This window comes from Serinus canaria, chromosome 21, assembly GCF_022539315.1.
Source record: "Serinus canaria isolate serCan28SL12 chromosome 21, serCan2020, whole genome shotgun sequence".
Lineage (NCBI taxonomy): Eukaryota > Metazoa > Chordata > Aves > Passeriformes > Fringillidae > Serinus > Serinus canaria.
This window is the reverse complement of record NC_066334.1, coordinates 1842055-1857951: the sequence shown is the minus strand read 5'-3', so window position 1 is coordinate 1857951 and position 15897 is coordinate 1842055. Positions and strand designations below refer to the sequence as shown.

The 15897-nt window shown below is 56.4% G+C and overlaps 1 protein-coding gene across 4 annotated transcripts; it reads left to right on the top strand.

Annotated features, from left to right (window-relative positions):
- Nucleotides 1-688: 688 nt before the first annotated feature.
- Nucleotides 689-15555, top strand: SZRD1 (SUZ RNA binding domain containing 1). 4 transcript variants are annotated; one of them, XM_050982528.1, is made up of 5 exons: nt 711-813; nt 7682-7787; nt 11458-11507; nt 12409-12660; nt 13575-15555. In XM_050982528.1, the coding sequence occupies exons 2-5, from the start codon at nt 7773-7775 to the stop codon at nt 13675-13677; spliced, it is 420 nt and encodes a 139-aa protein (XP_050838485.1). In that variant the 5' UTR covers nt 711-813; nt 7682-7772; the 3' UTR covers nt 13678-15555. The 4 variants fall into 4 exon arrangements, with proteins under 4 accessions (XP_030087980.1, XP_030087979.1, XP_050838485.1 ...); XM_050982527.1 differs by having other exon boundaries at nt 12406-12660; XM_030232120.2 differs by lacking the exon at nt 7682-7787 and having other exon boundaries at nt 689-813.
- The last annotated feature ends 342 nt before the right edge of the window (nt 15556-15897 follow it).

Genomic DNA, 15897 nt, shown 5'->3' with positions numbered 1-15897 from the left:
AAACGCAAATCCCACCCCGAAAACCTGTGTATGGCTCGGAGTACAAAGGAGAACATTGGAGTGGGGAATATTTTGGATATAAATGAGAAAGTTTTAAGAAATTATGCGGACTTGGGGAATTTTGCATGTTTCTGAAGGCTGGGGCTGATCCTTGTGCTCCATAAGAGCAGCTTTAGGCTTAAATGAAGAGGCACGAATTGGATGGAGGACACACGGACACCTGGATGTCTGCAGGAGGGACCAGAGGCTGGATTGGTGGCTGAAATAGCCTAAATTTGGACAGAGATTTGTCCAATAACCCAAAATTAAAGGAAAACGCCTCAAAATTAAGAGAAAACACCCTAAAACTAAGAGAAGAGACTAAAAAAATTAAGGAAAAACAAAAGTATAGAAAAACAAACAAAAAGGCCCCAAAATTAAGAGAAAGTACAACAAAATCAAGGAAGAACACCTCAATATTAAGGGAAAACTCCTCAAGATTGTGGGGAAACACACCAAAATTAAGGGAAATATCTCAAAGGTAAAGCAAGCCTAAACGAAGGGAAAACTCCTCAAAATTTAAGGAAAACACAAAAATTAAAGGAAAAACCCTCCAACACCCGCCCTGAGCCCGGTCTTCCCGGCCGCCAGGAGGCGCTGTGGCGCCGCGCCCCTCCGCCGCTTCCCGCTCTTTCCGCGCGCTGCGCGTGCGTTGCCGGGCGCGGGCCGGCGGGCGGCGCGCGCATGCGCGGGGCCCGGGCCCGGCGGCGGACGGGAATTAAAATGGAAGATGAGGAGGTCGCGGAGAGCTGGGAGGAGGCGGCCGACAGCGGGGTGAGGGCGGCGGCGCGGGCCGGCGCGGCGGGCCCGGGGCGCCGGGGGGGCGCGGGCGGACGGCGCGGCGCTGCTTGAGGAGACGGAGGGACGCGTCCGGTGGCGCGGCGGCCCCGAGGCGCTGCTAGGCCTCTTAAAGAGACCGCGGCCTCGCTCGGCGCGGGGGGCTGCGGGTCGCCCCCAGCGACGCTGCTTGCTGGTTCTTCAGTCCCGCTTCAGGTCCCTCCTTGGAGCAGCTCCCTGCCCGTCCTCCGGCCGCCCGTGTGCTCCTCGATGTCCACCCCCCACTCGGCCCGGCGGGGCTGCGGGGGCTCAGCGGGGTCGCGGCCCAGCCCCGCACGAAGCTCCGCTGGCCGAGGGGTGAAGCGAGGGGGGTGAGCAGGGCCAAAATGTGCGCGCCTGGCGTGGCGGTGACCCTGGCGGGGCTCTGGGGGCAGCGGGTGCACACCCGAAGGCCTTTCCCCCGAGCTGAACCTGCTCCGTCACTCGGGCAGAACGGGGGGAGCCCCAGCCCGGCCCCCGGAGCTGGGCCCCTGCTTCAGCAGAGCCGGATTGGCACCGTGTGTGTCACGCTCGGGGACCCCGAGCGTCTGTGAGTGCTGTGTTTGCAGATCAGCCACGGCTTCGGCAGCCGTGTGGGCGGGCGCGCTGCGGGCTGCTCGCAGCGAGGGGAAACTCCGCCAGGCAAAGTGTGCTTGTGGCGACTTCCTCGGGGTCGTGGGGATCAGAGGGCAGAGGGACCTCCGGACGGGGCCTCGGCGAGGAGCCTGGACGCGACTGTGGGCAAGGGATTGGGTTACACCTGGCCAGAGCCAGGGGAGCAAAATAGAGCCTGTAATTGAATGCCCGAGAGGGGCCGGGGCCAGTGCCAGACTGGCAGCGCAGCCGCTCGCCCGCCCCCCGTGCCCGGCTTGGAGATAATTCCAGCGCTCCATGAAGGGACATGTCTGGAGCCTCGGGAGCCCATGACTGTGGCCTTGAGTAATGGTTTAAAATGGTCCTGATGCTCCAATCCTGCCATGGAGCGTTCTCCCAGTTTGTCCTTCCTGCTGGTACCTCCCAGGTGCTTTTCCTTAGAAGGAGAAATCCCTGTCACTTGTCCTTTCTCACACCCATTTCCAGTCCAAACTGCCGTGCTCATATCCTCAGGGTTGCTTGTGCTGGTGAGCAGGGAGAGCAGGGAGATTCCCTGGGGAATCACACAATCGTTGGGGTAGGAAAGGCCTCCAGGACCATCGAGTCCTCCCTGTGCCTAGTCCCCACCTTGTCCCCAGCCCAGAGCACTGAATTCCACCTCCAGGTCTTCCTTGGACACCTCCAGGGATGGGAATCCCAAACCTCCCTGGGCAGCCCCTGCCAAGGCTTTCCATGCAGAAATTCCTGCTGATGTCCACTCTGGCCCAGCCTGAAGCTGTTCCCTCTCCTCCTGACTCCCCCAGCTGTCCCCTCCTGTCAGGAATTGTGCAGAGCCACAAGGGCCCCCCTGAGCCTCCTTTTCTCCAGGCTGAGCCCCTTTCCAGCTCCTTCAGCTGCTCCTGTAGGCCTGGCAGGAGGAGCAGCTGCTGTTGCAGTTGTTGGGCTCTGGGTGCCTGTGGAGCAGTTGGAGGGGTGTGGGAAGCGAGCTGCCTGTGCAGGCTGGGAGAGGGGCAGGAGCTGCCCTGGGCCATCCCTGGGGGTCAGGAAGGGGATTTCACCCTGTGCCTGGCAGGAAGGAGCCCTGGAGCTGCTGCTGGTGCCCGCAGGAAGTGGGATGCTGGCAGGATAGAGCGCAGGAGAGCCCAACCTCCCCTCGTCCCGTGATTCTTGTGGTCCTGGTGGATGCTGCTGCAGCTGGGGATGTTCAGGTATCCCAAAGTCACAGCCACAGGAGGCAGCAGGTGGGCACAGAGCAGCGAGGGCAGGAGGAGGCTCTGCTGTAGCACCAGCAGCAACTGCAGCTCCTCCCAAGGGGCAGCTCTGATCCCTGCCTGTGAGCAGGGACAGGACCCAGGGAAGGGCTGGAGCTGGGCCAGGGGTGTTGGGTTGGAGATCAGGAAAGGCTCTTCCCCAGAGGGTGCTGGGCACTGCCCAGGCTCCCCAGGGAATGGTCCTGGCCCTGAGGCTGCCAGAGCTCCAGAGGGTTTGGACAGGCTGGGATTGTTGGGGTGCCTATGCAGGGCCAGGGGTTGGATTTTATCCCTGTGGGTCCCTCCCAGCTGAGGACATTCCCTGGTTCTGTAATTTTCTTCCACCTAAGACAGCACAAGATGGATCCCAGCATACAGGAACAGGGCTTGGCAGTCCTGGTTGGTGCTCAGAAGGAGGCTGCAGTAGAGCAGAGACACCAGGGAGCAGCTTCAAACACATCCTGTTGTGACAGTGCCAGGACACAGGGAATGGGCAGGGTTAGCTGGGATACTGGGCAGGAATTGTTCCCTGGGAGGGTGGGCAGGCCCTGGCACAGGGTGCCCAGAGCAGCTCTGGCTACCCCTGGATCCATGGCAGTGCCCGAGGCCAGGTTGGACATTGGGGCTTGGAGCAGCCTGGGACAATGGAAGGTGTCCCTGCCCATGGCAGGGGTGGCACTGGAGGATCTTTAAGGTCCCTTCCAACCCACACTATTCTAGGATTCTGTGGTGCTGATACTTCCCACTGTTGAGAGCCTGAGTTATTTAATTTTGTAAACCTTCCAGCGCATGAGGGAACAGTAGAGATATAGCAGGAGATCCATGGTGGGCTTTATGGGATACATTATCTGTGTCCTAGCATGTAATTTTTTAATATTCCACCCACAGGGTGTTGTTCCTTGGGAAAGCAAATACATCATATTTTTAGTTCTGGGGGGGTTTTTTTGGTAGCTTTTGGTGAGGCTGAGAACTTCTCCTCAAGGCCTTAAAGAAGGTTTGTCAGCAAGAGGCAGCTCTGGGCCGAGGAGAGATCCTGTGGTCTCCTAATAAAGTTCACCTCATTTCTCTCTTGCAGCTCTCCAAATCAGGCACCAGGAAAATCTTACTAGGTTGAAGAAAACCCCCCAAAACCCGACCCAGCTCAGTTTGGTCACTCAGGGAGCTGTGAAACAAATCCTCTGGTGGTTGTCTGGGCGTTCAACGTGGCCTCCATTTGTCTCTTGCTCTTGTGCCATCAGAATTGCCCCAGGAACGGAGCAGCTCCTTGGGAATGTGCCACCCCTGAGTGACCATGGCAGGCAGTGCCCTCTGCTCTGGCAGTGACCCCTGTCTCCAGGCCACAGGGTGCAGCAGAGCTCCGTGAGGCCTCTGGGTCCTTGTCACCTCCCTGTGTCTAATTAGAGCCCTGGAATGTCTGTGGAATGGGGAGTTACAGATGGAAAACCAGGCTGTGAGTAACGTCTGAGTTGTCTGAGTTAGGAGTAAGGGTGGGAAGGGCTTCAAAGGCCAGTCTGGGTCAGAAAACACTAATGAGCCTTAATTCCTGGTTTGTTTTTCTGTGGTGTTGTGTGGCCCAGCTGGCAAACACAAATGAGAGGTCAGTTGGTGACACTCAGGCCTGTTTACCTGGCTAAACCAATAATTAAATGTTAGGTGGGAAGCTGAGCTCCAAAACTGGAATGGTCATGGGTGATCCTCTGCTTGGAATTGGTTCTTGGCTGAGGGATTCATTGGTTATTTCTTTGCCAGGTAAAACTGGAGTGTGTCAGAGTCTTAGTAACTGATTTCAGGTCAGGATCTCTTCCAGCTTCATCCTAAGAGGGGAGACAGCTCTGATCCCTGCCTGTGAGCAGGGACAGGACCCAGGGAAGGGCTGGAGCTGGGCCAGGGGTGTTGGGTTGGAGATCAGGAAAGGCTCTTCCCCAGAGGGTGCTGGGCACTGCCCAGGCTCCCCAGGGAATGGTCCTGGCCCTGAGGCTGCCAGAGCTCCAGAGGGTTTGGACAGGCTGGGATTGTTGGGGTGGCTGTGCAGGGCCAGGGGTTGGATTTTATCCCTGTGGGTCCCTTCCAGATCCGGACATTCCATGGTTCCCTGCAGGTCAAACATTACTCTGGCAATCCAAAACAGGTTAAGAACCCCATGGAATTAACCTCCTTGTGTGTCTTTTTCCCCCTGGAGTTTGCAGACTGAGCTCCCAGCTGCCGCCTGCAGCCTCCCCAGTGCCCCCAGCGACCCCAGCTGTGTCCCCAGGAGGGGAGAACCTGCCCCGTGTCCGGTGATCGGCCACTCTGGGAGGATGGAGCGGCCAGAGGCTGGGAATGCACTTTGGCCTGGCCTGGGGGCTGTCCCCAGCTTGTGTCACAGCGCTCAGGGAGGACAGGGCACCCGAGGTGGCAGAATGTCTCCTGTCTGTCACACGTGAGCGTGGTGTGGGTGTCACCTGCCAGCAAAGGCTCTGGGTCACTGGATCTGAAGGTGTCAGTTCCTGTCACTTGGAGGTGCTCAATGGGGTTGAAGTCCAGCAGAGTCAGAAGGGAAATATTTTGGAGTGTGACACTGACCTCCCTCTGCTAATGACTGCTGTGGTCAGAGGCCACACTAACGAGGTTGGGGTGTGCAGGAGCTGTGTCCGTGAGCAAAACTAGGTTTTGGGGTCAGGGCTGTGAGGGGCATGGAATCCCAGAGTGGTTTGGGTTGGAGGGACCTTAAAGCTCATCCCATTCCATGTCCTGCCACAGGCAGGGACACCTTCCACTGTCCCAAGCTTTTCCAAGCCTGAATGTCCACCCTGGCTTTGGACACTGTCAGGGATCCAGGGGTAGCCAGAGCTGCTCTGGGCACCCTGTGCTAGGGCCTGCCCACCCTCCCAGGGAACAATTCCTAATTCCTAATATCCCATCCATCCCTGCCCTCTGGCAGTAGAAGCCATTCCCTGTGTCCTGTCCCTCCATCCCTTGTCCCCAATCCTTTCCCAGCTCTCCTGGAGACCCTTCAGGCCCTGGAAGGGCTCTCAGCTCTCCCAGCCTTTCCTCCCAGCAGAGCTGCTCCATCCTCTGATCCCCCTGGAGCCTCCTCTGGCCTGGCTCCAGCAGCTCCAGCTCCTCCCTGTGCTGGCCCAGGGCTGGGGCAGCTCTGCAGGTGCTGAGGGGCTCACCTGAGGGGCAGAATCCCCCCTCCCCTGCTGCCATCGTGCTGCCATGAACCCAGGATGGATTTGGACTTCCCACACCAAAAAGATTTGGGACAAACTTTCACCAAATGTTTGCTTTAGGTGCTTTAACAAATCCAAAAATTCTTGAAACTGGGAATGGAAGTTTCTCTTTCTGCTGCTCAGTGTTGTTTGGGCAGAGGGAGTTTTTTTGGTTAGAAATGGGAGGTTTGGAGGTTGGGGATGAACAGTGGGAAGTGAGAATTGGTTTGGGGATACTGGGATACTGCAGCAAGGGAGATGGAGCTGCTGCCCTACTGAGTGCTTCCCCACCCCTAAACATCTGTGCTGGGAATGTCCTGTGGCACCACCGGGCTTGTTCCCAAAAATGCTTCTCCTCAATGCCTGGTGCTGAGGGGCAGGATCACCATGGAGACACAAACACCTGGGGCTGTCCTGGGCTGCCACTGCCAGGCCTGAGCATGGCAGAGCGACTGGGAGGACTAATTAATGCAGCAGGCTGATCCCCAGTAGCCTCAGGAATTGGAATGTTGCAGTAATTAATAGATTAATTTATCTTTGGAGGAGAGAAATAGCTGGATAACGAGGAGATCAGGGACTGCCCACATCTGCTCTTTCCTGAGGGTGTTTTGGGGAAGCAGTTCCAGGTCCAGGTCCCCATCAACAGCTCTGGTGACCTCAGATCTTAAAACTTGTTTTTATTTCCTAAAGAAAGGAACATCAGCCAGGCTTTGGAGTTTGTCTCTATCAGGAATTGCCAGAGCATCCAGTGGTGCTGTAAGGAGCAGACATGGCCGTGGTTTTGGGAGGATCCAGCTCCAGCTGAAATTTGCTCATTCTGGGGTTTGCCATTCCACGTTACTGGGGTGAGAAGGGGTAGAAGGTTGTGCTGGGAGTAGATACAACAGAGAATGTGGCTAAAGGTTTTCCAAAGCTTTGGAATGTTACCAGAGATCCAGGAGAGCACCGAGACTGCTGCCCTGTGCTCTGGTAGGGATCTCCTCTGGATTTCTGCAGAGGAATTTTGGAGGAAGAGGGGGGAATACCCACCCGGTGTAAGTGATTTATGCAAAATCTCTGTCTTCCTCATGCCTTCAGTGGTGGTCACACCCTGTGCTTCCCAATATTCTGGATTTGCCTGGGAACGTGCCTCCATCCCCTGGAGGCTCTTCAGGGCCGTCCCTTCCTGAAGGGTGCATTCCTGGGGTGCTGAGGGTCTCCAGCTGACCAGGAGCACCCCCAAGGTGTCAGCTTAATGGCGAGGTGGCTCTTTGGGATGCCAGGCCATGGGAATGTGGGATCTGAGCGGCAGCTTCATGTCTTGGGGTCTGTGTCTGCATTCCAAGGGGGGTTATGGATCCTCTTGGCTGCTTTCCTCAGGGTAGGGGTAGAAATGGTGGCTGTGGTGGGGCTGGAGCTCAGTTTCCATGACGTCCTTGTTCACAAATGCAGCCTAAATGTCAGAGAACAGAATCTTCTTCAGGCTGTTTGTTTGGGTCCTGTTTGGCATCCACAAATAATAGCCCTAAAAATAGGCGGGTGAGATTCCTTACTAATCTTTGGGGAGGGGGTTTTGCATGGGGATGTGAAGCAGGCTTGGTTTTTGGTGATGCAGATATGTTTGTGTGGGAAGGGGGAGCTGGAAGAGCCCCTCAGGTGAAGGACACCTGGGGTTTGTCCACAGTGACCTGTCCTGGTCCTTGGATGCCACATCCAGCTGCCTCTGCAGACAGCTCATGCCTGTGGTGCTTGTAGTGCCTCTGGCACTTGCCCTTGGAGTCAGCTCCTAATTTTATCTCCTTACCCACACAGTGACAGCGTGACACAGCAGAGGAGAGGGGGTGACATCAGCAGACGGATGGATCCGTGCGGAGCAGCAGCAGGGATTTGATTTTAATTAAAAATGAGCAGTGCCAAGGTGATTCTGCTTTTAAATTGGTGCAGTGATCCGTGTCACGAGCTGTGAGGCTGCTCAGGGCTAGGGCTGTGTCTGCACGTGGTGTTCAAAAGCTCCATTCCTACAATTCCAAACATCCTGGTAATGAGCACTGAGCTTCCTGGAAAATGCAGAGTCAGTGCCTGTGTTTAGAAGAAAACACAATTTCTGACACACCAAGATGTGTGTGAGGTGGGGAGATGCTTTTGGCCATCTATTTAAACACAAAGGGTGACTTTTCCTGCCCAAAAGTTCAGTGGATGTCTGGAGGCAGCTGGAATCCCCTCAGCAGTGCCAGGAATTCTGTGGATCCTGCAGTGTTTGGGGTGGATGGGAGGGGTTTGTGTGTGATTGGTGTCAGTGGTTGGTTTCTGTTATTCTGCCAAGGTCCCTACGTGTGGAGGAAGCCTCATGTTCTGCAGAGAGCACAGTGCTCCCATCAGCTGCTGAGGCTGGAATTTAGGGGATATTTTGCTGCTCCTGGCTTTGCTTCTTGTGCCAGCCTGGTGTGGGCACAGACCCAGGGCAGGGCCTGGCCCTTGTGCTGAGGCACCTCCAGTCCTGGGCCCTCGTGGCAAGAAGGACCTGGAGGGGCTGGAGCGTGTTCAGAGATGGGAATGGAGCTTTGGAAGGGGCTGGAGCCCCAGGAGAGGCTGAGGGAGCTGGGAAGGGGCTCAGCCTGGAGAAAAGGAGGCTCAGGGGGGCCCTTGTGGCTCTGCACAACTCCTGCCAGGAGGGGACAGCTGGAGGGTCGGGCTGTGCTCCAGGGAACAGGGACAGGAGGAGAGGGAACGGCCTCAGGCTGGGCCAGGGCAGGCTCAGGGTGGATATCAGCAGGAATTTCTGCATGGAAAGGGTGGTCAGGCCTTGGCAGGGGCTGCCCAGGGAGGTTTGGAGTGCCCATCCCTGGAGGTGGCACTCACCAGGCTGGGGACAGGATGGGATCAGGCACAGGGTGGGCTCAGTGATCTTTACCAGCCTCCCTGATCCTGTGTGATCCCTGGTGAGGAGCTCCCCAAGCACAGAGCACTGGTTTATGGTCCAGGACTACGTGTTTCCTCTCTGACCTCTGGCAGTTTTGGGGGTTTGGAGGCACCAAGAGTTTTGCTGGAAGTGACCTGCTCCAGAGTGGGAAAGGCAAAATGGACTGTAAAGGAGTTGGGATGCTTTTGAAGGATTCCTTGGAATAAGTTTTTGTGTTGAGCAGAGTAAAGAGCTTTATTTTTTTGTGGCAGGGGAGGCTGAGGTTGTGGTTGGAGTGTGTGGGGCTGTCTGGCAGCGCTGGGGCTTGGTGACAATGCCATGAATCACCTGTTCTCAGGTGCTGAGGTGGAGGTGACACCCTGCAATTGCAGCATCTCCCACTCAGACCATGGCTGCAGCTCTGGGGCTCAGCTCAGAGCCTCCAGCAGTGAAGGAACGGCCCCCAGGGCAGCAGCAGTGCAGGAACAGTCCTGAGCTCAGCCCAGAGCCCCCAGCAGTGCAGGAACAGCCCAAGAGCTCAGCTCAGAGCCCCCAGCAGTGCAGGAACAGCCCAAGAGCTCAGCTCAGAGCCCCCAGCAGTGCAGGAACAGCCCAAGAGCTCAGCTCAGAGCCCCCAGCAGTGCAGGAACAGCCCAAGAGCTCAGCTCAGAGCCCCCAGCAGTGCAGGAACAGTCCTGAGCTCAGCCCAGAGCCCCCAGCAGTGCAGGAACAGTCCTGAGCTCAGCTCAGAGCCCCCAGCAGTGCAGGAACAGCCCAAGAGCTCAGCTCAGAGCCCCCAGCAGTGCAGGAACAGCCCAAGAGCTCAGCTCAGAGCCCCCAGCAGTGCAGGAACAGCCCAAGAGCTCAGCTCAGAGCCCCCAGCAGTGCAGGAGTGTGACTTTTGCCAGGCCACCTCCTCTGCTGGGAAGGAGGCAGCAGAACAGAGCCTTCCCCAGGGCTGCCATGTGGCTTGTGTCACCTCTGTCCCACAGGCCCAGCTGAGGGCTCAGCAGCACTTTCTCTTGGAGTGAAATGGTTGGAGAAGCTCCTGTTTCCCCCCTTTCCACACTGTTTTCCTGTTGTCTCTCTCCCCTGTGTGCTGAAGTATTTAATGGGGGTATTCCAGGAGGGTCTGGGTGAACTCCTGGAGGCTGAAAATGTGGCTTCAAGACCACAATGTCACTTGGGCTGACTCAGTGAGGAGCCAACCCCTTCCCCTCATTTGCCTTCCATTGTTTGCCACCAGCTGCTCCCCAGCATCTCCATCTTCAGCAGGATATCCACTGCTCTCGGGGGGCAGGAGGCAGCTCTTACAGGTTTCCCTCCCTCCTGAGCAGCACTGGAATGGGATTTTCCTCCCCCCCAGTCCCCTTGAAGAGGAAGGAGGCTGCAGGTGTTTGCCCTCCCCGGGAGGCTCTGGCTGAGACCTGCCTTGTGAAGCTCTGCCTGGTTTTGTTACCTCCCAGGACAGGGTTGGGTAGGAAACTCAACCTCCCACCCACCTTTTATCTTCCTGAAATGATTTATTCCCTTCTAGGTGGAGGCTGCCATGGCCTGTATGACCAACAGCCAACACTGTGGTTTGGCATCCTGTAGTGACTTGTGCTCCTTCCCTGCTCACAGGGGCAGGGAATTTCTGTCCAAACCTGTTCCTTTCCCTAGCTGTGCCTGCTGTGGTTCCTGCTGGCAGCAGGGGGAAGCAGCCAGGCCTCAAAGCAGAGCTGCTGCCTCCTGCCACAAGTTTGGAATTTCCTTCTGTAGTGCCAGTTATCAGCTGGCTAAACTAGGACACTCTCAGGTAGTGTTTTCCATCCTTCCTTTGTGATTAAATCAAACACAAAAATCTGTTTCTGAGTCTCTTTTAACAGAGCTGTCATGACGATCTAAAAATACTGACGGGGTTGGGGCAGGTCAGCTGCAGGGGGTTGAAACCTGGCTTCCTTCTCCTTCTTAGCCAAGTTTTCTGTGCAATTGCTCTGGTTGCAACACCTGGCCAGCTTGGCAGAGGTGGCTGCCAGCCTCGGGCAGAGCTAACACGCTCAGACCCGGCTCTGTCGGTGATGAATGCGTCTCTCTGCCCATGGGTGACTCGATGGGTGGAAAGGCAGGGAGCAGCCCAGGGAGGCTCCCTGGTGTGTGTGGGGCAGGGCAGGGCCTTCTCCTGGCAGGAATGTGGCCCTGCCGGCCAGCTCTGCCCCTGGCTCGGGGCTCTGGGCTCGGGGCTCAACTTCCCTGGGATCACCCCAGCTGTGGCTGCTGCTGCTCCAATGCCTGGCAGGTTTGGCCTGATCCCTGCCTGGATCCAGGAGTGCCTTGCTGTGGAATTGCTGTGGAATCTGTGGGGTTTTACCCTCACAGGTGGTTTTTTGCCAGCTGAGGTGGTTAAGATGAGTGATGAGCACTCCACACCGGATCCACGGCCTGCTGTGGGTGTGCTGCTGGTTACAGCAATATACTCCTGGTGGTTTTGCTTTTCTCATGGGTTATCCATGGTGGCTTTGCTTTTCTCTGCCTCTTGATTCCCAGGTCATCCTCAGATGAACCACACACTCCCTCCCCCCTTTACAGATCGGAATTTGGAACACAAATTAAATGTGCTCAGACAGGCTCAAACTCCGACCTCCAAACTGAGATTGTTCTTCATTTTATTAAAACTTTGTGGTTTTACTTTTCTCTCCTTCTTTTCAAGGAAATAGACAGACGGTTGGAAAAGAAGCTGAAGATCACACAGAAGGAAAGGTAAAATCCTGATTTTCCTGAGGTGCTGTTGGACAGCTGAGGGCCTGGGGAGTGGGAGCAGTGGGGAAACGGCTTCAAACTGAGCAGGGGGCGCTGGGTTGGGATTGAGAATCAGGGAATCCCTGTCCCTGTGCCACTAGGTGGCCCTTTGGAGCCGCGGGATGGCAGCTGAAAGCTGAGAGTGCTGTGATCAGAGCCTGCTCCTCCAGACTGGATGAAGCTCCAGCTTGGGGGAAGCCATGTGAGAAAGAGGGGAAGAAATGAGTGAGTCAGGTAATCCCAGCTCCTGGCTCTGGACTGACTCGCTGCATCAGGGAGAATTTCTTTTCCTGCTTCCTTTGGGCCTGGGCAGGGCTGTGTTATTTTCTCCTACCAGAAACTTTTTTAATCACTGCTGACAAGTCCTTTGTTGTTGGGTTTTTTTCCCTTTGATTATTAGAGAGTCATGGGATTTATTCTCTGGGAGTTCCATGCAGAAAAGGGACTGTAAAACATTCAGATGGTGAGCTGGGGCTGAGGTTGGCTCCGAGGAGTGAAATGGCAGGGTTGGAGTGACAGTCTGGGTGTCCTGGTGAGAGGGGCCCTGGAAATCCTTGAAGGGAATTAAATCAAGGTGCTTATACCAATATCTTCAACTAGAAATGCTAAAGCTTTACCTAGTCTCTGTTCCCGTTCCTTCAGCAGAGTTTAATGGTGTCACACACAGCAGGGACTGATTTTCTGTCTCTTTCCGAGCTAATCCACTGCTCCTCTTTAGAGTTACAACTATAACGAGGCCTTTAAGTATTCCAGGCTGCTCTTAATCACAGAAACACCATCCTAGCGTGAGGAATTCACACGCCAGGCAGCAAACCCCCATGGCAAACAAGCACCAACCCTATGTTTTTCTTCCCAACAGCAGAAAGTCCAAATCTCCTCCCAAAGTGCCGATCGTGATCCAGGACGACAGCCTTCCCACGGGGCCGCCGCCGCAGATCCGCATCCTCAAGCGGCCCACGAGCAACGGCGTGCTCAGCAGCCCGCACTCGGCCAGCCGCCCCGCCTTCCCCGTCAAATCGCTGGCGCAGCGCGAGGCCGAATACGCTGAGGCCAGGAAACGCATCCTGGGCAGCGCCAGCCCCGAGGAGGAGCAGGAGAAGCCCATCCTGGACAGGTGGGAGCAGACTCCCCATGGGCCTGGGGAGTTCCTGCCTGGTGTTAGTGGGGGTGGGCTGCTCGCGGAGTGCAGCCGGGCTGGCATAGAGAGAGGAGAGCTCTGTTAGAGCCTCAGCTATGTGGGAGTGAGGGAAGTGCTTGGTAAGGCCATAAACCATGAAATCATTGAGGTTGGAAGAGCCCTCCAGGATCACAGAGTCCAGCCATTGACTGGCCCTGCTGTGATCCACATTAAAAGTGTCCCTGTGCCAAGTCCGTGTGCCTTTAGAACACTTCCAGGGATCCAGGGGCAGCCACAGCTTCTCTGGGAGACCTGTGCCAGGGAGGAATTCTTCCCAATATCCAATCCATCCCTACCCTCTGGCAGTGGGAATCCATTCCCCCAGGCCCTTGTCCAGAGTCCTTCCATCTTTCCTGTTGGCCCCTTCAGGCACTGGAAGGCCACAGTTAGGTCGCCCCAGAGGTTCTCTCTTCTAGGCTGAACAATCCCAGTTCCCCCAGCCTTTCCTCACAGCAGAGCTGCTCCATCCCTCTGATCACCTTGGCAGGCTCCTTTGGGCTTGTTCCATGTCCTTCCTGCTCTGGGGACCCCAGAGGATGTGACAGCATTTCCATGGTGCAGGGGTTTCCCCAAGGCACTTGGAATTCCACACCTCATTCGGAATTCCACACCTCATTCACGGGTCCCTGCTCCTGTGTCCCTGCAGGACCCAGCAGTGCCCTGCGGGCTCAGCTGTCCCCCTGTGTCCCCGCAGGCCCCAGCAGTGCCCCAGCAGTGTCCCTGCAGGCTCAGCTCTGTTCCCTCTGTCCCCGCAGGCTCAGTTGTGTCCCCGCAGGCTCAGCTCTGTTCCCTCTGTCCCCACAGGCTCAGTTGTGTCCCCACAGGCTCAGCTGTTCCCTCTGTCCCCACAGGCCGCCGCGGATCTCGCAGCCCGAGGACAGCCGGCAGCCCAACAATGTGATCCGGCAGCCGCTGGGCCCCGATGGCTCGCAGGGCTTCAAGCAGCGCAGATAGAGGCGGAGGCGCCGTTCCGCCGGCACGGACACACGGACCCGGGCCAGGGGACCTCCCGGGGTGATTTGCACTGTGACCCTTTTGCTCTGCCCACTGTGACCTTCAGCCCCACGCACTGTGACCTCCCCTCTCCACCCACTGTGAGCGGCCATCGCGGCAGGGCTGTCCCCGTGGCCGGGGGACACGAGGGGCCGTGCCGGACTCGGCCGGGCGCAGGGAGTCGTGCGTGTCCCACTCGGGTCGGAGCGAGCGCCAGCAATAACGTTTGTTGTACTCGAAACCTGGCATCTAAGGAAAAAAAAAAAAAAGATGGGAAGCCTCCCCAGCCGCGCATGTTGTCCTCATCACTTCCAGAACGAGTTCTGTTTCCAAGGATTTTAGGTTCTTTTATTTGGTTTTCTGTTTGTTTTTTGTATCTTGGATCGGCGGAGTGCGTGGGAAGGGTTTGAGCCATTTGTTTGAATCCAGAGAGGTAGCTGAGTGTTCCAAAGGGAATTCCAATGGATTTCCATGAATGTGATGGCTTGGGGATGACAAGCTCATGCTTCTCCTTCTCCATTTCCACTGCCATGGAAGCGAACTCCTGGATACCCCCAGGTACCTTGGAGTCGGACCCAGTTCACATCCTGCTCCTGTTAAAGCTTGGCTCCGATTCCCTGCTGGCTTTGAGGAGAAGCTTAAAGTACATCCATTTTGGGTTCTTTTGTGTTTGGGGAGAAGGGAATGCAGAGTGACCCTGTGCAAATGCCTGCTGTCCGGCCACAGAGGGCCGGGCGGTGAAGAATTAGGGAGATGTGAGGAGGAGGAGGCGGAGGAAGAGGAGAGGCTCCGGCGCAGCTGTGGCTGTGATGTCGGGCAGAGGGATATCCCGAGGGGCCAGCCCAGCGGTGCAGGGACGGTACGAGCTCTCCTGGAATGGCAGACCTGGGAACCAGACCAGCCTTGGGGAAAGCCTGGATGATCCCCCCATCTCCCTGGAGGCTGCAAGGCTTCAGGGAAGGGATCGTCCTGCTCCGGCTCCCGGGAAGAGGACGGGGAGGCTGCTGCTCCTCAGGAACGGAGATGTTCCCCCCTGGATGAAGCTGAGGATCACTCGATATCAAGGGATTGGATGAACACTAAATGCTTTTCTTGGAGGGCCAGGACCTGGAGACCCGGGCGGTTCCTGACGGATTCCTGCATCCGGGTGCTGCCTTCAGTAGGTTCAAGGGGGAACGAGCCAATCTTGACGTGCACGAAAAGCCCTGTGTGGAAATGATGCTGAAATCCCACAGAAACGGGGAAAATAGAAACTACCTGTGTATCCAACCCCTGGAACCTCAGTGAGCTCGTCACAGCTGGTTCCGGGTGGGGCGAGATTTCCCCAGGATTCCCCCTGGGATCCTGGGGACTTTTGGGGGATCTCACTCATCCCCCTCAGCCTGGGGGCTGGGATGAGCTCCGGGAGGGAGCGGGAGGGAGAAGGCCGTCAGCAATAACTGTAGTCACTGCGCCTTTCCTTAATTATTCCTAAAAATAGCATCAAATAGCCAAAAACCTCCCAAATCCGCTGGATTTCTGGTGCGGCCGGTCAGCGCTCCTCCATGGCCGGCACCGAGATCCCACCTCTGGCACCAAAATCCCCTTTTCCAGCACTGAAATCTCCTTCTCCGGCTGCTCCTGCTGCGTCCCGGCGCCAGGACATGGTGCCCAGGACACGTCCCGCCCGCGGGCAGGGCTCGGTGGCGTTCCTGTGGGAAGCGCCTTCATCCCTAGGAGGGGGAGGATGGACGCGGTACCCGCGTGTTTCCGCCCCCAAAAAAACAAAAAACAAAAAAAACGTGCGCCGGAAAGAAAACGTTTTATAAATTGTATTTTAAATAAATGTCTTTAAACTTTTCACGGCTTTATGGCTCCCTCCTTTTGTCCCCATGTCTGCTAGGGGCAGCTTTGTGCTTCCTGGCAGGTGGTGTGTAAAAATCTGCCAGGAAGGTAAAATCTAGGAGCTTTTGCCCATAATTTCACCCAAAACCAGAGGATTTTACCCTGTTTTTAGGGTGGTTGAGAGGAGTGGTCCGAGGAGGGTGGGAAGGGCAGTGCTCCAAGGGAAGATGTGGATCCCAAGTGTGGATGTGAGCGCTGTCTCTCCCTGGAGGAGAAAAGCAAATCAGTTAATTGAACTAATTTAATTGAATGTGATTATTTTGTTGCTCTGTGCTGGGCTCCCCCCTGGGTGTTGTG

Excerpts from the sequence above, each read along its gene's own strand:
- SZRD1 (XM_030232119.2), top strand. The coding sequence starts at position 724 with ATGCGCGGGGCCCGGGCCCGGCGGCGGACGGGAATTAAAATGGAAGAT. Across the intron at positions 814-11,457 it reads AGGAGGCGGCCGACAGCGGG|GAAATAGACAGACGGTTGGA; the intron begins GTGAGGGCGGCG and ends CTTCTTTTCAAG. Across the intron at positions 11,508-12,405 it reads AAGATCACACAGAAGGAAAG|CAGAAAGTCCAAATCTCCTC; the intron begins GTAAAATCCTGA and ends TCTTCCCAACAG.